This window comes from Telopea speciosissima, chromosome 3, assembly GCF_018873765.1.
Source record: "Telopea speciosissima isolate NSW1024214 ecotype Mountain lineage chromosome 3, Tspe_v1, whole genome shotgun sequence".
In the NCBI taxonomy this organism is placed as follows: Eukaryota; Viridiplantae; Streptophyta; class Magnoliopsida; order Proteales; family Proteaceae; genus Telopea; species Telopea speciosissima.
In genome coordinates this window covers 60,600,957-60,624,005 of record NC_057918.1, presented here as the reverse complement: position 1 = coordinate 60,624,005, position 23,049 = coordinate 60,600,957, and the positions used below count along the sequence as shown (strand labels likewise).

The 23,049-nt window shown below is 42.9% G+C and overlaps 1 protein-coding gene across 3 annotated transcripts in view; it reads left to right on the top strand.

Moving 5' to 3' along the window:
- Window positions 1–8,027, top strand: part of LOC122656581 (bifunctional aspartokinase/homoserine dehydrogenase 1) — a 166,687-nt gene extending 158,660 nt beyond the window's left edge. For 2 of the 3 annotated variants that reach the window (XM_043851170.1, XM_043851169.1), the window contains one exon: window positions 7,815–8,008. In XM_043851170.1, the coding sequence (XP_043707105.1) occupies window positions 7,815–7,946 (132 nt within the window). In that variant the 3' untranslated portion in view covers window positions 7,947–8,008. Of the gene's footprint in view, window positions 1–7,814 lie in introns of all 3 variants that reach the window. The other variant, XM_043851168.1, reaches the window with a different exon arrangement.
- Window positions 8,028–23,049: the final 15,022 nt, after the last annotated feature.

The window sequence follows — 23,049 nt, the reverse complement described above, 5'->3', positions numbered from 1 at the left end:
TCTCAAACAATTTTCTTCTATTGGGCACTGCCCATACTATCTGGAATGTGCCAAAGAGACTTATGGTCGCACGGGGAATGATGCACAGGTCTATGAGATTAGAAAGAAGGCTAATGCCACTACCCAACAGGAGCTCTCTGTCTCCAAATACTATGCTGCCCTCAAGAACATGTGGCAGCAATTGGATCATTACTCCGACTATCAGCCCTCTACTGCTACTGATCTGGCTGCCTATCGCAAACACGTTGACAAAATACGTGTCTATGATTTTTTGGCTGGACTAAATATGGAGTTTGATCCTATTCGGGTGCAAGTACTTGGGCAATCCCCTTTTCCATCTCTAGAACAGGCCTTTGCCTTGGTTCATAATGAGGAATCTCGTCGGGCTGCTATGCTGCATTCCTCTACTGTTGATCGCTCCGCCTTGCAAGTTGCTTCCAGTACTCCTCTTACCACTACTGATGGTGGTACTGCTGTCCCTAAAGGTCCTGTCAAGTGTGAACACTGCAACAGGCTCTATCATACTAAGGCTCAATGCTGGAAGCTCCATGGGAAGCCTGCTGATTTTGAGGAAAAGAAAGCCCGTGGGAAGTTTAAGCCCAAGGCTCATATGGCTGATTCTCCTACTCTGCTCATCGCTGCCCCTTCATCTCGACATTGGGCTTACTCGGGATGAGCTCCTAGCTTTCCGTCGCATGCTACCGGCCTCTTCCGTTGCCTCCACTACGGCATCTACACCTGCTGCCCCTCCTGGTTCTAATTTTGCCTCAGGTACTCCAGTCAGTAGTTTGTGTGCATCGGCTGTATCCAGTCCTTGGATTATAGATTCTGGTGCCACTGACCACATGACTGGCTCCTCCCATGTATTTCATCTTTATTCTCCATCTTCTGGCAAAGAGAGTGTTCGAGTAGCTAATGGTTCCCTTTCTCCTATTAATGGGAAGGGTTCCATACGCTGCTCCCCCTACCCTTTCATTAAAATCTGTTTTGCATGTTCCGTCCTTTTCTACTAACCTTCTTTGTATTAGTAGTCTAACTAGAGATCTGAACTGCAAACTAACTTTTTTCCCTTCTCATTGTGTCATACAGGATCTGGAGACGGGGCGTACGATTGGGGGTGGTAAGATGCGGGGTGGTCTCTACTTACTTGACCCGGTCAGCCTTCTACTTTGCATTCGGCTTCCTCTACACTCATCATTTACATCCACCTCGTCCCCCGACCTTCATCTCTGGCACCGACTTGGTCATCCATCCCTTAGTACTTTGTCTCTTTTGTTTCCGAGCTTGATTAAGCATTGTAATAGGAATGAGTTTTTATGTGAGGCTTGTGTTTTGACCAAACAGACTCGTTCCAGTTATTCTTCATTAAATAACAGAAGTGAGTTTCCTTTTGCTTTGGTTCATTCTGATGTGTGGGGCCCTGCCCGTTGTACTTCCCTTTCTGGTCATCGATGGTTTGTCTCGTTTATTGATTGTTATACTCGTGCCACTTGGGTGTACATGATGAGCCATAAAAGTGAGGTATTCCGCTGTTTTCAGTTATTTCATCGTGTGGTTCAGACCCAATTCAATGCCACCTTGCGCATTTTACGCAGTGATAATGGCAGAGAGTACATGGAGGGTCAGTTCCAACTTTATTTGGCTGCACATGGTATTGTCCATTAGACCAGCTGTGTTGACACACCTGTCCAGAATGGGGTTACTGAAAGGAAAAATAGACATCTCCTTGAGGTAGCCCAGGCCATTATGTTTGCACGGCAGGTTCCTTCTCACTACTGGGGTGATGCCATTCTTACCGCTGCTTATCTCATCAACCGTGTGCCTACCCGTGTCCTTGATGGTCGTTCCCCCGTTGATCTCCTCCAGGGTTCCTCCTCCTTTGTGGTTCCCCCCAAAGTTTTTGGTTGTGTTGGCTATGTCCGCAATCATCATCCTCATGGGAAATTTGCTCCACAGAGCATTCGGTGTATTTTTCTGGGTTATTCTGCGACCCAGAAAGGATACAAGTGTTACCATCCACCTTCTCGTCGTACTTTTGTCTCCATGGATATTGTCTTCCATGAGTCCTTGTCATTTTATTCCCAGACACCTCTTCAGGGGGAGCAGGATCAGGGTTTTGAAGATGTGTCTGCTATTCTTCCGGCTTCTATTCGTGGGGAGCCCTCTCGAACTTCAGCTCCTATAGTGGCTCCTATTCGTGGGGAGCGTAGACTACTACCAAATCCCGTTGATAAGGTATATACCCGGGAGCGCACAGACAAGCCGAGACTACCACCACCACCATACCACCTCCACAATCGCCTGCGCACTTGATCCAGTTCCAGACCCTACTACATCATCTGGTAAGGATCCTTCCCTTGACTTACCTATCGCTGTTCGTAAAGGCGTTAGGTCATGCACCCAACACCCCATCTCCAATGTTGTTTCCTATGATGCTTTATCTCCTTCATATCGTGCATTTGTTTCTTCTCTTTCCTCTGTTTCTATTCCTCAGAAATGGCAGGAGGCGATTGCAGATCCAAAGTGGAAAGCAGCCATGATGGAAGAAATGACGGCCTTACTTAAAAATGAGACATGGGAGCTAGTTGTTCTTCCTTTGGGTAAGAAACCAGTCGGGTGCAAATGGGTATTTGTTGTCAAGCAGAAGCCAAATGGAACAGTGGATAGATATAAAGCCAGGCTTGTGGCCAGAGGCTTCACTCAGACTTATGGGATCGACTACCAGGAGACATTTGCCCCTGTTGCAAAGTTGAACATTGTCCGGGTCTTACTGTCTTGTGCTGTCAACTTTGGCTAGGACCTACAGCAGTTGGATGTAAAAAATGCATTTCTTCATGGGGAGTTGGAAGAGGAGGTTTATATGGATGTTCCTCTGGGTTTTTCCTCTGACAAGACCCATGGGAAAGTTTGTAGGCTCAAAAGGGCACTCTATGGGTTGAAGCAATCTCCACGGGCATGGTTTGGTAGGTTTCATAAAGCCATGGTCTCCTGTGGATACAAACAGAGTCATGCTGATTACACTCTGTTCATCAGGCGAAAGGGAGAAAAGGTCACTCTTCTTATAGTTTATGTGGATGACATAGTTGTGACTGGTAATGATACAGATGAAGTTTCTCACCTGAAGGCTTTCTTGGGACGGGAATTTGACATAAAAGATCTAGGACAGCTAAGATATTTTCTTGGGATTGAAGTTGCCCGTTCTCCAAAAGGCATCTTTCTCTCCCAGAGAAAGTATGTTCTAGATTTACTATCAGAGACTGGTTTGCTTGGTTGTCATCCTTGTGACACTCCCTTGGAAGCTACTACCCGTCTGCAAGAGAAGGATGGTGAACCTGTTGATAAGGGCAGATATCAACGATTGGTGGGCAAGCTAATTTATCTCTCCCATACCAAACCAGATATTGCCATTGCTATGAGTCTTGTGAGCCAGTTCATGCATGATCCTTATTCCACTCACATGGCTGCTGTTCTTCGTATTCTCCATTACTTGAAGTCAGCTCCAGGAAAGGGGATCATTTTGTCTCCTCATGACCATCTTCGCATTGAGGCTTACACAGATGCTGACTGGGGTGGTAACCCTGACAGGAAATCTACTTCCGACTATTGTACTTATGTTGGAGGAAATCTAGTCACATGGCGGAGTAAAAAGCAAAATGTTGCGGCAAGATCTAATGTTGAAGCTGAATTCCGTGCTATGGCCCAGGACATATGTGAGTTACTGTGGCTTCAGAGTTTACTCATTGATATTCGTGGTTCTGTTCATCTTCCAATGATGTTGTACTGTGACAACAAAGCAGCAATTAGCATTGCCCACAATCCAGTACAGCATGACCGTACCAAACATGTGGAGATTGACAGACACTTCATCAAGGAGAAGTTAGAGAGTGGGCAGATTTGTATTCCTTTTGTGAAGTCTGAAGATCAACTGGCTGATGTCTTCACCAAAGGGTTGAGTGGGAAGTTGTTTTATCCTAGTCTAGTCAAGTTGGGCATGTGTGATATCTATGCCCCAACTTGAGGGGGAGTGTTGAGATGTGTCACCCGATATTATAAGGGTATTTTGGGTTTTTAATTTATGCTTTATTTATGTACTTTTGAACAAGGGTAGGATTGTAATTTGGGCTGTGACACTGTTCACGTGAACACTGTCGTGAACAGTGTCGTGACTAGTATCGTGAACAGTGTTTTCCTTTGTAATCTCTTTTATTATTATTATTATAAATAGAGAGCTTGACTGATCTCATTGATCATTCAAGCCATTCATGAAATTCCTGTTTTGTTAACACTTTGTTACCAAGGCAGTCAGTGTTTGGTTGGAAGTTGATGCATGGGAAATTACCTTCTGATGAGAAGATCACTTCGAAGGGGATTGATTTACCCTCGAGGTGTGAGTTATGGTTTGGTGCTTCGGAGTCCTCACATCATATTTTCATGGAGTGTGCATTCACCAGATCAGTCTGGTCTCTTTTTAGCTCTTGTTTTCAGGTGGTGTGGAATCCTCATGTCTCAATGACTGATCTAATATCATGGTGGCAGCGAAAGTCAGAAGTGTTGGCTTTGAAAGATGCATGGTCGATGGGAGCAGTTTTAGTCCCTTATTTCATATGGAATGAAAGAAATATGAGTAGGAGGGAAGAGCAGATTTTCGGATTGATTTTGAGGGCTATGAAAGATCTAATTCCCATGAGCAAGGGCTGTATTGGATCAGTGGATGATATGTTATACTCTAGAAGGCTTGGCATTCCAGGAGCTCCGTAATTTTGGTGTACTCCCCTATATCCCTGGTTTAAATTAAATGTAGATGGGTGCTCACTTGGAAACCCGGGTCATGCAGGTGCAGGTGGAGTAATTTGGAATTCTCAGGCCAAAGTGGTTGCTGTATTCAGCTCTTTCATTGGTCTTTCCACAAATTATGAGGCCGAATTTCAGTCCTTTGTGAAAGGCGTTGCTGTTGCAAAAGACATGGATATTTAGTCTCTCTAGATTGAAAGTGATTCGGCGGCGGTGACAATGGCAGTTTATGGAGGAAATGTTCTTTGGTATATTAAAAAGGAGTGGCTTCTCCTGCAACCTTACTTATCTTCAATTCGTTAGAAGCTCTCTCATTGTTATAGAGAAGATAATTCAGTGGCGGACTTCTTGGCTAAGAAAGCAGCGAAAACAACTGTCTTCCTCTTCGATGGGTGTACTTTCAGCTATTAGTGATGAGCTGCAAATAGATGCAGAATGTGGACCTCAATTTCATATTCGGTGATGGTGGTTTTTGTTTGCCCTTTCCCTTGCTGATGGCCATGCCGAAGGTGCAGGTGGGGTTGTAGTGTTTTCTTTGAGTAACTCATTTTGTATCCGTCTGAGTATGCCCAGACGTTACAATTTTTTGTAATTTTTATCTTTTCTTCAATACAAATTTGCTGACCTTTAGCAGACAAAAAAAAAACAAATCAGAGAAAACCCTAGATAAAGTTCCTAAAGGGGATGACCCAAACGACGATGCCATCCGTGTAACTCCGATAATGCAAAAGTAGACGAACAAGGAAGAGAAGCAACAGTAGTCAAAGCTGATGGAGAGTTCTCAAGCAAGTATAGACCACCATCCAATTTACAAGCCCTGAAAAATGCAGTGAGATGGAAAAAAATGTCACTTTGCAATTTAAATCCCGAGTGAGACTACTAATAGACAATAAATTAGTAGAAAATTAGGGACATGGAGAACAGATGAAAGAAAAAAAATCGGGGAACATTTGATGGATCCTTTTCCGGAAATAGAGGAGAGGGATCCATCAGCAATACGAACTCTACTGTTACCTGACAAAGGGAAATACTGAGAAAAATGAGTATGAGACCCAGTTATATGATCGGTGGCACCTAAGTCGATTATCCAAGGAACGAAAATGATTGAGGCACAATGGCCACCGAAAGAAATACCTGAAGTGGAAGGAGATGAGTCAGAGGACTGTGGCAAGGTAGTAGCAAAAGCAGCACTGGCAGATGGCGCTGATGAAGATGAGGTCTCGAGCCGGGACATCAGACGCCGGGGACATCAGACGACGCAGGGTAAATAGCTCATCCGAGGAGAGAGAGGAATCTATAGAATCATCATCAGCGGCAAAATGATGGGCAGCAACACCAGTGGGACGGCCCCGCCCACGACCACAAGAAAGTGGAGGACACCCATCTAACTTCCAACTTTTGTCTTTGTTATGGCGTTTTCTCCCACAAAAATCACACTTCCCAGGATCTTTCTCAGGGACAAAAGACAGAATTATCATTACCACGGATAACATGTCCATGGGAAGAGTTCCCACGAGATGGAGTGCTCAAGCTAGTGTAAAGAGCTGAATGTTCCATGGGCTCAGGATGGACCATAGTAGTACGATGTTTGTCCTTAGATTGTACCATAGAATAAGCCTGCTCAAGAGTGGGAAAAGGATCCCGATTAAGGACATAAGTGCTAATCTAATCAAATTCCATATTCAGACCAGCAAGAAAGTCATACACACGAAGCTTATCTTCCCACTTTCATAACGCAACAATGTCTGTATCGTAAGTAGCAGAAAACGTCCCATAAAAATCCAATGTCTACCACAGGCCTCGCATAGCAGAGTAATACTGGGATAGAGATAGGTCTTTCTGCTACATGTTATGGATCTTCTTCCGAAGTTCATAGCACTGTGCATCATTACCAACCTGGGAATAGGTTTCCTTTGCAGCCTTTTAGGTTTTTGTAACAATGTCAAGAAGATACCCCTAGGCAATGGTAGGATCCATAGAGTTGAGGAGATACGACATAACAAGACATTTGTCAGGCTCCCATTTGATTTGAGAAGGACCAGCAGCAACAAGCTTCACAGAATCCCCTGTACTGGCCAAACAGACCACGGGAACCCATAACAAGAGAACATGACCGAGACCACATCAGGTAGTTACTCTCATCGAGTTTGACGGAGCTCATAGGGAACAAAAAAAAGTCGTGTTCACGCTGTAGGACTACTCCTTGTCCAGTAGATGCAGTCGCCATGTCCAACATAGCTGCTGATTACAAAGAGATGGATAACAACGAAAGGACTCCTACCACATAAAAATCTCCAAAGAAAACAAAGGGAGATTTAGATCATAAGATTGGAGAGATCCCTTGGTGGGAAAGAGATCACCACCAAGGGAAAAGAAGAAAGAAGGGCAAAACGAAAGTGGTGGTTGGCAGCGGCAGCGGAAGAAATTGGTGGTGGTGGTGGTGACCGGCGGTGCTTGGCGGTGAAACTGAGAGAGAGAGAGAGAGAGAGACACGGCAGTAGGTGGTGGTGGTTAAAACGAGAGACGCAAGAGAGAGAGAGAGAGAGAGCAGCGGTGAGTTTAGGGTTTCATGGATAAGCACATTAGGGTTTGAATCCCAATGCCGAATCTTGCTCTAATACCATGATGGATTTGGGGAATTGTACTTGTATCAATTTATGAAGTACAAGTTACAAGCCCTCTTTATTTATAATAAACTTTATGAAGTACAAGTTACAAATATACCCTTAGGACAACACCAACTAAACCTTAATGGACAAATATACCGTTGTACCCATAGTACAACAGCAGTGAAAGAAACATTTTCCCAATTTATACTTTTCTTCTATTAGAAAAGCATATTACTCTTGTTTGGCCTGAGTTAGAATTAGAAGTTTTATTCATGATCCAGGCTTGAATCTTGTCCTTATGCTTACAATTTTTTTTTAAAAGTGTATTTCTCATCACTTGGCTTGTATGTTTCATGTGCCAAAAGACTGTACTGGACCCAGAGTTAATTGCTTCTTGTTCCTCTGAACTTGCAGTTGGAGATTTATAGCAGGTGTTATAAGGACTATCCATTGGTTATTCAAGGTGCTGGGGCAGGCAATGACACAACTGCAGCTGGAGTTCTTGCTGATATTATTGATCTTCAGGATCTCTTTTCTTCTTCATAAGGAGCTCTCTTCTTTTTGCAAGATCTTTGATGGGTGTGTAGGTCAGTTGGTGGGTAGAGAGAGAGAGAGAGAGAGAGCTTCTTTTTTTTTTTTGGAATTTCTTAATTAAGAAATAGGCATCTGTTGTCCGAGTGGGTCCATTGGCATGTGGCTATTGTATCTTTGAGACAACTGTCCGCTAGCCTGTACACCAAAAAGTGTTTCCTATCTTCTTGCTTCTGATTTCCAAACACATGGGAAAAGCTGGTTGTCACCTAGGTAGATTACTATAGTATTGTAACCTAATTTTTATTTTTTTAAATACCTCAGTGACAACACATGATTGGCCAAAGGGAAAACCAAAAAAAAAGTTAACTAAACAAGCTAGTGGGTGGACCCATTTTCTTACAAAACGCCATACTATACACATCAATGGAATTAGTTGCAATTGAGAGACCCATTAACGACATTTCCCTCATCTTCTCTCTCCCTTTACCTTCTCTTTTTGCCTGCATCAAATGGCAAGGGGAACAGTGGTAGCTCTCTCTCTCTCTCTCTCTCTCTCTCTCTCTCTCCATCAGCAACAAGAGATAATGACAAGCAGTGTCGAATAGTGGCAATTAATTATGGGAAAGATGATGCCACCCGGTCCAGCAGCGCATGCCACCCCTGTGCCCTGACACAGGGGCGCATAAAATGACCGTCACATCCCTTGAAACCCTAGAAATGAGTAGGGGTGTAGTGGTTAGTTTGCACGCCCGTGTCAGAGCATAGGGACAACGTGTCTGGTGTGTTTGGGTTGCACTCTTTCTCCCTTAATTTATATTTCTCCTTTCCTGAACTCATGAGTTTCAATGGACTGAACTGAACATTCTCACCTCTCCAGGGCGATGATCATCCATCACCTCAGTTGTAAGAAAATCGTAAGGTGGAACTTTGTATTTTCAGTTGCAGTGTCAATTAAAAGGCCACCAATAGATGATTGTGCAGATCGCATCTTGGACGGAGTTACAACGCATAAGAGCCAAATTGTCATTCAACTATGGGTATCTCTACTCTGGAAACCCCTTAAAATTCTGTGTTTTGGCTTTCTCGATTTACTTTCATGTATCTATCTCTCTCCTCCTTAAAATAAAGGAGCAGAGGTGTCTATTCATATGGGGAGAAAAGAGATAGACTCATGAAAGTGCTAGGGTAGGAGTCTACATTCTTGGATAGAGTTTTTTTTGTTCCCTTTTTTTTATGAGGAGGAAAAAGCATTACCTAGAAAGAGAATGTACAAATTTATAAACATTATCATCTGCACAACACAAATGTATCTTGAAAGGAGTTTTAAAATAGTCTCACGGTCAAGGAACCTCTTTCGCTTTAGGGATCAGCTTGCATAACTTGCTTCATCTTTGCCTCTTTGTATATGATGAAGGTGGTTCAACCAGCATTGGAAGTCGAATCAAAACTACCAGCACAGACTAGAATAGGAGAATTAGAAGTAGGTATGTCAAAGGTGTCTAATTCAATGGAGTCATTAATCCACTACTCTAATGGGGTTAGACTGAACAGCTTGAAATACTCTAATGGTGCTAAATGAAGTAGCACGTAGTAGCCAACACACTAAGGAGCCATTAACAATCAAGGGAAGAAAGAGAGTCATTGTTGAATAAAGATAGACAGAAGCTAACGATAGAATCACCCACTAAGAATAATTTGATTTTAGAAGCAGAGACAACTAAACATAATATCGTACTATTATAAAAGGCCTAATGATGTAATTTCGGAAGAGAGAGAGCGCACAATGGACAGGTGTCAACCTAAGAGCCAACGATAAGGGGAGAAGGAGGGACATGCGGGCACGGATTTGGCTCGTCTGTGACCTGGGCTTGAGCGGCCATCATGCTGCGCACAAACTCAAGCATGGCACGTCGAATCCTGCAAAATCCAATGGTCCTTTGTGTTAAATATTTTTTTTTTTTTGTAAACCGTTTGATTGAACCAAAATCCTGACCCACCCACAAATCCAACGCCCATCATGGGTCGATTGGGTTTAATCTAATCAGCCAGTCTCTTCTTTTCTTTTTTTTTTTCTTTTTTTTGCTGAGATCCAATCAGCTTAAACCGCAAATGTAGGATGCTTGCAAGGCCATGTGGCACACTCTCCGGGCTTGACGGCACGATGGCCGCTACTTGGCCACAGATTAGCTGAATCTTGCAGGCACAGATAGGGGGCAGGAGATGCAAGCATTCCCTGAAGTGTCGCGGCAGTGCTAGGTGGAGGTGTCGATATTTGGCAACTGTCGCATCCAACCATCCGAGCTTATTGATATTGACTGTTGGATGCGGCAGCTGTCAAGTGTCAACATCTCCACTTAACACTGAGGCACTGCCACACTTCAAGGAATTAGAAACGATAATTTTTCCAAGCATTGTGGGAGAGACAAGGGGACCACTCATTGCTGCCCGCCTCCATATCGCTCCCTCATGTCTCCCTGGTTCGCTATTATACCCTATTTTCAGTTACGAACACAGGGTCTCGTCGTCCCCTGTGTTCCGTTTTGAGCATTCCCAATGCTCCATCTGCACTGGCAGTGAAGAAAGCAGGATGGGGTCTTGCTCGGTGTGCTGCCATTTCTCAAATACGTGCTTACGGTTATAAAACCAAAACTGAAAAGGTAGGACTACGATCTCAGACGTGTTGTTGGTTAATAAACACTTTAATTTCATTTATCCCATAATTCAGCTTCAATTCCTTCGTTCTCTTATTAATAGATCAAATTTAAATCTTCGAATGTGCAGTTTTTGTCTGCTCTCCGAAGTTGAAGCAACCCTGAACTTAAATGCCAAGAACCTCGTAATCTATGGCATTTCTCCTCATATGCCAGAGCCCTCTAGAACACTCTATCTCAAGACATGGGGAGGAACGCCAAAGAATGTGAAGGTAGTCCAGGAGGCTCTCCTCGTCCTTCTAGTAGCAGAGAGCAGGTTACTGAGGGAGTTTGGGGAGGGAGACCAGGGGAGGGAGGCGATGGGTGAATAGCAGAGGGCAGGATCGATGGGTGAGTAGTAGGAAGAGATGGGGGCGGGAGAGGTGCAGCATTACGGGTGTAGTAGTGTGGTAGGAGGAGCTTGTTGGCTGGAATCATCTCAATTTTTTCCTATAAGAATTAGGACAAAGACAAGAAAATAATAACATATCTTTTACCATCCAATGGAAAGAGGAAACTATGTCATATCTGAATTAGGGCAAAGAAAAGAAACGAATAACATTTTTTTTACCATCAAATGGGAAAAGAAAATCATGTCATATCCGAATGTGCAGTGAGAAGAGATCGATTCAAGTCTCTTTCGCATCCCAAGCTACCAAACTAATTAAAACCTTATTATTTGATAATAAACAATAAGATTTGCTAACCTAAAGATCCTCAAGTGTTGCTCCTCCTCCTGATATGGTTCTTCTTTCAATGAGTATAGAAAGAAAAATGTTCTTAAACCTTCTTAATGCAATCAAGATTCTCCAAACCAATGCAACAATCTTCTCCAAAGGATGTAAATCCAAGCCTTCAAAAGAACCTACGGTTTCACCAAACCCTAATTCTCAAAACCTAAAACTTGAGCAAGAGAGTGAGGAGAGAGAGAGACTGATATTCAGCCAGAGGGGAGCCTAGAAAACCACGCCTGGTTCTGGTTCTGATTCCCCCCTTGTGTTTAATAGGTGGGGCTCTAAAGATCCCCTCTTACACTCCTTGTGAGAATCTCTCTCTCTCTCTCTCTCTCTCTCTCTCTCTCTCTCCACCAAATGACATGAATCCCAACATCCATTCCCAGTGTGCTTCTAATTAGAGAAGCAAAATCTAAAAGGGAAAGTAAATAATTATTTATTTTAATTTCAATAGACAATAAAATAGTTGCATCAAATCCATTAAATTAACTAAATTAATTATTTAATTAACAAATTCCAAAAATACCCTGACATAATAACACTTTATTATGTACCAATCCTCAAGTAATCAACATCGTCGTTTTGGAATTTAAGGCATGTATGTAAATACTGCCAAACTTGATTCTATAGTAAATGTTTGTATCAAAGTGTCTGTGTACATGATCGGAATCTGCAAAACACGATCAAATATTTTTTAATCAAAACATAAATATAATCTATCATTTTATGTGAAAATCAGTTTTGCAAACATTTCTAAAATAGCACGGGATCCTGATTTTCATCCGACCATCCACAGACAATCTGTAACGCTCCGATCCCGATGTAAGATATTTTGCCACATAGGGGGTGACTGGGACAATACACATCATCCCAATACCTACCAAGATCACAGATACAGTGTCCCGAGCCACAGTCCACCCTATCATCAATCGTGATGATAGCAAGGAATGCACTCAAATGGAAAAAATCATTCCAATCACAGAGTTAGCGGAAGCAAAATTTAATTAAATCATGTAAAATTACAGAGCATCGGTTCTCTAATGATAACACATAATACAATTTCCATAAGTGTAACCATTCAATCTCTCCCTATAAATAAACATAAAGTTTATACATGATTGTGGAATGAATACAGAAATTAAACAATAAATAATTGCCACAAGGGCACCAATATTCTTGGGTGTACATCTACATCCAAGTTATAACCACTGGCTCCATTTGATTCGCATCCAACGGTGCTCATCAAGAGTAGTACCTCCTACATATCAACTAAAAAAGGGGTTACGCAACGGGGTTAGCTACACTAGCTAGTGAGAAAGCAAAGGGGAATGCACAAGCATACACACAAACAGTTTCAATATCAGAATGATGCATGCTAATGTTAGATTCATTTTTCACCAAGCACACAAATTCTATCGGTCAAGTGTATGCTACTGTGATAACTCGGGAGACACTGAAGGTCACTTGACTTATCGTCCTAGTGAAACCTCAATTATCACATGGGAACCTACACCGGTAGAAACCATCAAGTCACCCAGTGGCAGACTCCGATAGCCATCACTACCCCTGTCCTGGCCTCTCCCACCTCCACAGACCACAGGTGCTCAGACTATCCAACACATAAACCCCTATTGGCAAGGGTCGTAGCATAAGGGAGCAAGCGTCCTAACCACAGATATACTATATGCAAGTCCTATCGTCCCGAGAGGTATTCCGGATGCATCAACGTCTCATTCCATCTAGTGCCCGGGTACCAGCACGGCACGGCACATACGGAGTAGGATGGCATATAACAGTTTTTATAATTAAAATAAATTGGGGTCCGATATTGACACACCCGGCACCGTAGTCCGATACAAGGGTGAGAATAATATCACATTCATAATAGTTCACATTGAGATAAATAATGCAATGCGAACAATGCTTTTATTTATGTAATAGCATGCTTAAGATTGTCAAATATATATATATATATATATATATATATATATATATATATTCAAACCCAACAAAGTCACCCAGAACCCACTCACCAAACATCGGGTGTCATCCGGCGTGGTTGACATGAATCTCATCGGTGCACCAGCCTAAACATACAAAAGAAATCATTAAAGCATGTATAGAAAGGTCCCATGCTAGGCCCCTAAGGTTAAAATCAAGTTTCAACCAAGACAGCACGGGCGGACTCACGGACGGTTGCAGCAGAGGTGAATCCGTCCCTGACTTCGTTCAGGCCAAAAGGTAAAAATAGAGCGAGAGGACCCACGGGCGAAACTTCTTACTTGGATCCGGCCATGCATCTGTTCGACTTCTGAGATACTCTTGAGAGCGAGCGAACTCACGGGCGGATGTATTTCCTTAGTCTGCCCCTGCATCCGGTCGATCCCTAAGACATACCCGAGAGTGAACTGCCCCCATGCGGATGCAACAGACTTGAGTCCGTTCCTTCATCCATCCAGGCCAATTCACAGGGATTACACTGGGCGGACTAACGGGCGGTACCACGATTGGTGGATCCAGTCGTACGTCCGTTGGCAGTCTCTTCCGAGATTTCAAAGGGCTTCTTCTCCAACTTGAAGCTTGGAGTGCACCCAGCTCTTAGAGACATGGGAGGGGTGTCTAAGTTTCCTTAGGGTCACTAGAACTTAGGCTCACCTCTTGGATCCAAGATCCTACAAAGGTTTGGTCTCAATTTGGTCCAAGGGTTAAAAACCAAAGGTTCACCAACCATGGCTGAAATGCAGCACTTATAGGTCTCCAATGGGGTTTGATTAGCATCATTTGAGCTCCAAATTAGGGCCAAGCATCACCTTGAGTCCCAAATGAAACCCTAGGTTAGCCCAAGCTCAAGGAAATCTATAAAATGAAAAGGAAAATGGAGGAGAACCAAGTTTGAGGTCTTACCTTGGTGAGCTCCCTCCCTCCAACCATCCTCTCCATCTCTTCTCCTTCACCTTCTTCTTCTCCCTATGTCCGGTCAGCAAGAGAAGGAGATGTGGGGCAGCCAGCCATCTTGGCATAACTCCCCTCTTCTTCCCTTCCCCCCCTATTCCTCTCCTGCTTCCACTTCTTCTTCTTCCTTCCTCCTTCTCCTCCTTCTCTTGTCTCTTCTCCTCCACGGTTTGCTTGGGAGGGGGAGAGATAAGAGAATAAAGATTCTCTTATCCTTTTAAGGGGTAGAAGGGGCCTTAGGTAGTGTTTGGTTAGGTGTCCTTAGAACACATTTAACCTCTTAGGTCTTAAATGGGTTTTAATTTGGGTCTTAGGGCATGTTTGGCCCAAGTCCTAAACCATTAGGTTCATTTAGTTAATCAGGACATGTTTGGGTTACACGCTAAGTCCATAGGACCTAATTGGCCACTAAGGCTTGTTTGGTTTAAGTTAGGGTATAAAACCCATTAATTCTTTAAGTTAGGCCTCGTGTGCCCACTTTCATGGTCCACTTAGCCAATCAATGGTAAGGGTAGGGGTCTATATGGTCCAAAGGTTCAATTAGGGTATCCGGGGTACGGGGATGTGGGTCCCACAGGAAAGATTACCAAAAGGGCAGGCAACAGCACGGGTGGATCCTTGAGTGGATTCAGTTCGAGTGAGTCCGTTCGTGACTCCGGTGCTATTGTCAGGGCCCAAAATTCAGGAAAAGTTGCGGGGCTTTGACCCACACTTTCAAAACCTCGAGGGGATAGTTATAATAATATTTTAAATTCAAGGTCATTATTGTTGACCATTGCCACCTAGGCATTACCCGGATCTTTATCACCTCCAGTTTGCTGACCGGCCCAGTTCCCCAGTTCCTCTAACAAAGGGGGGCTGAACTGACCTCTCTACCCATGCCCAAACACCCTGCCCGGGTGGGGTCCACCATCCCCCTATTAGAGGAACTGGGGAACTGGGCCGGTCAGCAAACTGGAGGTGATAATTTTCCGGCATTACCCTGTGGGCAAGGTCTAAATTACCCCAGGGCATAAGGGTATATTTCGGGTGCGGGTGTAACATCCCCCCAACCTTATTAAAAATTTCATCCCCGAAATTTAAGGCAACTAGGGTCTCAAGGGTGACGGCTATTAAATAACAACACCTTTGGTCACCCATAACTTAGACTAAGTCAAAGGTCTGGTCAAGATGAGGCAATGCCTATATAGCACAACAGGTAAGGTTCTACAATTCCTTTTTCTTATAGGGTCTCATTACAACAGAAGGTATGGCTAACAATAACCCTAGGGTCCATTGGGTTAAGGGTCAGTGGTTGCAACATTCCAATAGGTGACATAAGGCTTTACACACTAAACTAAGCCACTAGGAACAGAAGTTCCCTAGGTTTTCCAAATCAAGTGATACCACTCTGACCTTCATTATTCTGGTCATTCTTCGGTTACTGGACTTAAACTGTCCAGTTACCATCATAGGGTTCATATTTGAATGCTTTCACTTCAGGTCTTCTCATTACCTAACCCAACTCTAGAACGATTTGGAATATTGATGGAATCTCCTATTGTTCATTCTCGTACGGAGGGAACGCATTTGGTGACCCATTACCCCATTCATATTTATCATTGGAGAAGGTCTTGTTACATCCTTTAGTTTCCAGCTTTCACAACCCTATAACCTACTACATAGTCATCCTACAAGGGAAAGTCTACAATGGTTCTCTTTCGAGAGCCAAACAACCTTCTAATGGTGTTGGTTTAAGTCACTCCCTTTAAGCAGGTTCCATTAACTAACCTACCCGGTCATTATTAAATTCAATTCCTATTAACTTAGGGTTTGGTTAACCAAAGTCGGGGCTTAAACTAGCTACCATGCTAAGGTCAAACCAAATTCACACTTATGGCCCATAAGAACTAATCTAGCCACACACAAGGGTTTAAAGGATATATTTATATATTTATTTTTACACCAATACATAGGCATAAATTCAATAATTACATTCATATCCCTAAGGACATATTTGTCACTCAGGTCAAACCCACAAAGATAGACAAGCTCTAGGTATGGTATTCTAAGTCATTTTGGGTGTCACATCACAACTTAGGACTCCCTCTATGAGTCTAAACAAGGTTTGGATGAACCAAGTAAAGTTCAAATAGAGGTTGTCACTAGTCCGTGAGGTGGCATAGATGACCTCCACATACACGTGGCCACTAATAACCACCCTAGGCTAAACTATCTAAAACCAGCCTATTATTTCCTTTCTTCTTGTCTGGCTACGAGTTGGATCCTATGTACCCCGATAAGGGTTTCTATATCACATAGGTTTAGGTTTCCCAAAATTTCACTCTCAGTTCGCTCACTAACAGGGTCTAAGAATTTTCATCCTTAAAGGTAACTCTCCTCCTTTCACATACGAGGGGAGTTAAAGCATTCACTAACGCCTACCATTTCTTATTGGCTGGCCCAACGGATGTAGGCCCAAGAATGTAAATACCATAATTCACATTCAAAGCAAGCAATAATTATGCATGGGCCAAACAAGATGGGGGTCTAATCTAGGGTATGGGCACAAAATCATCACATATGGGTGTGGCCAAAAGGTCTCAAAATCTGGGCTCAAAATCATAAAAGAAATCGGGCGAACTCATAAGCGGTATCAGTACTCTGGGTCCGTTCATGGCTCCTCCGTGAAAGATAGGGAGAGCGGAGTAACGGACGGATGCGGAACGTGAATCTGTTCGTTCATCCATTCTCAGAAGGTCAAATGGCCGAGAGGATTTGAATTGAACGGATCTATGGACGGACTCATACATGTGGATCCGTTCGTTGATCCGCACAATTTTAAAAGTGAAGATTTACGATTTTGTGCAGAGCGGATTAACGGGCGAAATCACGATAAGTGGATCCGTTCATTCGTCCGTTCGCAGAACTTTAACAAAACAGAGCCGCGAGTTTTAAAACTCATTTTTGGCTCCAAGAAAAGGGACACAATCATAGGGGAGAAACCGCTCCAAGGGATTTTCGCCCCAGCCTTCCTTGCCCTATTTTGGGTGATTTCTTGGTGATTCAAGCCCCAAGGTTCATCTCCCACACTCTCAAGGTAAGATTTTCTTCCCATTTCTCTTTTTCTTCCATTTGTGGGATTTTGCTTGTGTCTCTTCATCTTCCTTTTCCCTTTTTCCTTGGATTTGGGATAGACATCTTAGGTTTATGATCATGCTTTGGTTTTGATTGTGTTTCCATGGCCATGTGCACCAAGACCATGCTAAAATCGATTTGAGGCTAGGGTTTTTGGGTTTAAATCAAGCCCTATTGATCGATGGCACTAAATGGGTGGCTCTTTGTGTGATTATTGTATCTTTTATGAATTTTAACAGTCTTTGCAAGGATTTTAAAGATTGTTTGTCCCATTTTCCATGCCTAGTTGAATTTCACAATTTATTCCTAGGTTTTGGGTAGAATAAAATCCTCAAACTTTCAATACTTGGAAAACTTCTCAAGTCCACGCTTAATCCATTGTATGCATCACAATTTCATAGATATTATTCCATTAACATGTCCTAAAATACATTTCTCATTTTCATTTAAGTAGTTGCTAATAATTCCTTGGTGTTTACCTCATTTTCCTCAATAAACAAATCTAACCTCTTGTTGGGGCATCCCACTCAATTACTTACTTATTTGGTGTTGGTTGGAATGTATAATAGTCAAAAGCAATTATTGTTTACATCAATCTCACTTCTTCCCATTCACACACTAGGGATCTCACATGGATTTTATTTGTGTGTCAACCTTGTCTCTTTTTCTTCTCAACAAATCTCCAATGGTATCCATGTTTTATCTTATTATATTTATATATATATCTTTTGATCTCCTCATCATGTATAGGCTTCTCATTTAACCATTTCCATACCATTTAGGTATTTCACTTCTATACTTTTAATTGCAAATCTTATATTATTATTCCAATTTGGCTCATAGTTGTTGTCCTTCTTTGGATGGTGCCTTGTGTGTAGGTAACTAGACATTGCTCCCAAGAGAAAGAGGGACCTTGCTATCGTGCCTTCCATCCCCACTGCCTACAATGTGCATCGATTCACTTCAGAAAAGACTGAGGGGATTTTCCAAGAGCACCTTTTCAATAGAAAAATCTTAGTAGAGAGGTATGTGACTATGGAGGAACTACTGGCATACAAGGTGGGTGCCAGGTTTGACAGGTTGAAATGGAGCAACATGTTGATTCAGCCCGAGCTTTATTACCCTACCTTGGTCAGGGAATTTTACTCTAACCTGGTACTAGTTAAGGAGGATGATAATGAGTTCAGGCTGACTTCCTTTGTGAAGAGAGTTGTCATTAGTTTCACTGCAGCGGAATTGGGAACTCTCCTTGATGTTTCTTCAGAGGGTAAGAGGGTTTATTATCCTCCAGGCAGTCATCCAGACAAATGCCTGCATCCAGAGGAGAGTAGGAAGTTATTCAAGGTCCTAACAAATGACAAGTATGAGGAGAATATTGATCTTTCCAAGTTTCCCCCTTCTTAGCGGGTTCTCATCTTCATTGCCAAGACCAATCTGGCTCCTTCTAAGGCACAAAACACACTGCCTCCTTTGATGTCTGTAGTTCTAGCTCATTCTCTGTACAATGGCCAGCATATTTGTCTGCCTCATGTAGCCATGCAGCATATGGCTCGAGCAGTAATGAATCCCGCCCGCAATAATACTCTACCCTATGGTCGGCTACTAACTAGGATTTTCTTATTCTTTGGGATTGATCTGAACCGTGAGCCCAAGGAATCAAGCATTGAGGGGTCTATTGGGTTCAATGCACTGCAAAAAATGAATTTGTACTATGATTATGACAGTGTTGGAGAGCAGGTCAAGTATGGGGATGGTAGAAAGCCCAGGGATGATGATGAGGATAGTGATGATGACCTCGAGTTCATGGGTTCTGGACCATCTGCAACAGGGTCTTCAGGTGCACCAGGGGGAGGAAGTGACATCTTGATGGCTATCAGGCAGCTGAACCTGAGGATGGTGGATGGCTTCGATGAAGTCAAAAAGCAACTCTCCACTCAGGCTTGGCGCCTTGAGGGCATAAAGCGAGGGGTAGATGACATCAATGCCTTCCTAGGTCGCGGTGGTGGCAATGGTGCAGATGACTAGCCCAGCTCTCCCTCCAACAATTCTTCGAAGTTATTCTGGATCAGTTCTTTTATTTTCCTGTCCTTTGGTGGAACTCTTTTATTTTGCTTTTCCTTTAGTTTTCTTGCATTTTCTCTTTTTCTTTTTCTTTTTTCCTTTTGATCAATTGGTTTGAACAATTTGGGAACTCTTTGGAACCGGTGGATGCATATTTTGATCTTGGATAGTTAGAATCAAGTGGTTTGAGTTGGAACAGGTGGAATCTTGTGTTTTGGATTGGAAAGGGCATAGTCATGCCCAAGCAGAAATTTGGAACAATATGGAATTTGTAATTGGTCTTATATATATAAATATGCTTATATTTGCTTATTTCTTCTTATTTGGATTATTGTTGGTAATTGTGGGTTGGTTGTGTTTGATTCATTATTTATCAGAGATATTCATATATAATTATTCAACCTTTACTTAGTTAACACCCAACAAGCAATTACATAATTATATTCAACAGCCTATATTTCAGGTACTAATTTCCATGTTGCCTATTATTTTCTAAGTTCTTGTTTCACCACAATTAGTTTTTTTCCTATGTCCATATACAATCATTTATGTTCTTGAGATTTTTAATTTAGAACCTAATTTGTGGAGAGTAAATCAAGAGGTTACGTCCGGACTGTGGTTGTGATACCACTCTGTCACGCCTCCATCCCGATGTAAGATATTTTACTACATAGGGGGTGACTGGGACAATACACATCATCCCAATACCTACCATGATCACAGATACAGTGTCCCGAGCCACAGTCCACCCTGTCATCAATGGTGATGACAGCAAGGAACGCACTAAAATGGAATAAATCGTTCCAATCACAGAGTTAGCGAAAGTGAAATTTAATTAAATTATGTGAAATTATAGAGCATCGATTCTCTAATGATAACACATAATACAATTTCCATAAGTGTAACCATTCAATCTCTCCCTATAAATAAACATAAAGTTTATACATGATTGTGGAATGAATACAAAAATTAAATAATAAATAATTACCATAAGGGCACTATTCTTGGGTGTACATCTACATCCAAGTTACAGCCACCAGCTCCACTTGATTCGCATCCAACGGTGCTCATCAAGAGTAGTACCTCCTGTATATCAACTAAAAAAGAGGTTACGCAATGGGGTTAGCTACACTAGCTAGTGAAGAAGCAAAGGGGAATGCACAAGCATACACACAAACAGTTTCAATATCCGAATGATGCATGCTAATGTTAGATTCATTTTTCACCTAGCATACAAATTCTATCGGTCAAGTGTATGCTACTGTGATAACTCGGGAGACACTGAGGGTCACTTGACTTATCGCCCCAGTGAAACCTCAATTATCACATGGGAACCTACGTCGATAGAAACCATCAGGTCACCCAGTGGCAGACTCCGACAGCCATCATTACCCCTGTCCTGGCCTCTCCCACCTCCACAGACCACAGGTGCTCAGACTATCCAACACATAAACCCCTATTGGTAAGGATCGTAGCATAAGGGAGCAAACGTCCTAACCACAGATATACTATATGCAAGTCTTATCATCCCGAGAGGTCTTTCGGGTGCATCAACGTCTCATTCCATCTAATACCCGGGTACCAGTACGGCACGGCACATACAGAGCAGGATGGCATATAACAGTTTTTATAATTAAAATAAATTAGGATTCCAGTACCGGCACACCGGGCACTGTAGCCCAATACAAGGGTGAGAATAATATCACATTCATAACAGTTCACATTGAGATAAATAATGCAATGCGCACAATGCTTATATTTATATAATAACATGCTTAAGATTGTCAAATATATATATATATATATATATATATATATATTCAAACCCAACAAAGTCACCTAAAACCCACTCACTAAACATCGGGTGTCATCCGGCGTGGTTGACATGAATCTCACCAGTGCACCAGCCTAAACATACAAAAAAAATCATTAAAGCATGTATAGAAGGTTCCCATACTAGGCCCCTAAGATTAAAATCAAGTTTCAACCAAGACAGCACGGGCGGACTCACAAACGGTAGCAAAGGTGAATCTGTCCCTGACTCCGTTCAGGCCAAAAGATAAAAATAGAGCAAGCGGACCCACGGGCGGAATTTCTTACTTGGATCCAGTCATGCATCCGTTCGAATTCTGAGACACTCCCAAGAGTGAGCGGACTCACGGGCGGATGTGTTTCCTTAGTCCACCCCTACAACCTGTCGATCCCTGAGACATACCCGAGAGTGAACTGCCCCCGGGCGGATTCAACAGACTTGAGCCCATTCCTTCATCTGTCCAGGCCAATTCACAGGGATTACATTGGGGGGACTGACGGGCGGTACCACGATCAGTGGATCCGATTGTACGTCCGTTGGCAGTCTCTTTCAAGTTTTCAAAGGGCTTCTTCTCCAGCTTGAAGCTAGGAGTGCACCCAGCTCTTAGAGACATGGGAGGGGTGTCTAAGAGACCCTAAGGTCACTAGAACCTAGGCTCACCTCTTGGATCCAAGATCCTACAAAGGTTTGGTCTCAATTTGGTCCAAAGGTTAGTTTCAAGGTTCAAAACCAAAGGTTCACCAACCATGGCTGAAATGCAACACTTATAGGTCTCCAGTGGGGTTTGATTAGCATCATTTGAGCTCCAAATTAGAGTCAAGCATCACCTTGAGTCCCAAATGGAACCCTAGGTTAGCCCAAGCTCAAGGAAATCTACAAAATGAAAAGAGAAATGGAGGAGAACCAAGTTTGAGGTCTTACCTTGGTGAGCTTCCTCCCTCCAACCATCCTCTCCATCTCTTCTCCTTCACCTTCTTCTTCTCCCTATGTTCGGTCAGCAAGAGAAGGAGATGTGGGGCAGCCAGCCATCTTGGCATAGCTCCCCTCTTCTTCCCTTCCCCTCCTATTCCTCTCCTACTTCCACTTCTTCTTCTTCCTTCCTCCTTCTCCTCCTTCTCTTGTCTCTTCTCCTCCACGGTTTGCTTGGGAGGGGGAGAGATAAGAGAATAAGGATTCTCTTATCCTTTTAAGGGGTAGAAGGGGCCTTAGGTAATGTTTGGTTAGGTATCCTTAGAACATATTTAACCCCTTAGGTCTTAAATGGATTTTAATTTGGGTCTTAGGGCATGTTTGGCCCAAGTCCTAAACCATTAGGTTCATTTAGTTAATTAGGACATGTTTGGGTTACACCCTAAGTCCATAGGACCTAATTGTTCACTAAGGCTTGTTTGGTTTAAGTTAGGGTATAAAACCCATCAATTCTTTAAGTTAGGCCTTGTGGGCCCACTTTCATGGCCGACTTAGCCAATCAATGGTAAGGGTAGGGGTCCATATGGTCCAAAGGTCCAATTAGGGTGTTCGGGGTACGAGGATGTGGGTCCCACAGGAAAGATTACCAAAAGAGCAGGCAACAGCATGGGCGGATCGTCGAGCGGATTCAGTTCGAGTGAGTCCGTTCGTGACTCTGATGCTGCTATCAAGGCCCAAAATTCAAGGAAAGTTGCGGGACTTTGACCCACACTTCCAGTACCTCGAGGGGATAGTTATAATAATATTTTAAATTCAAGGTCATTAATATTGTTGACCAT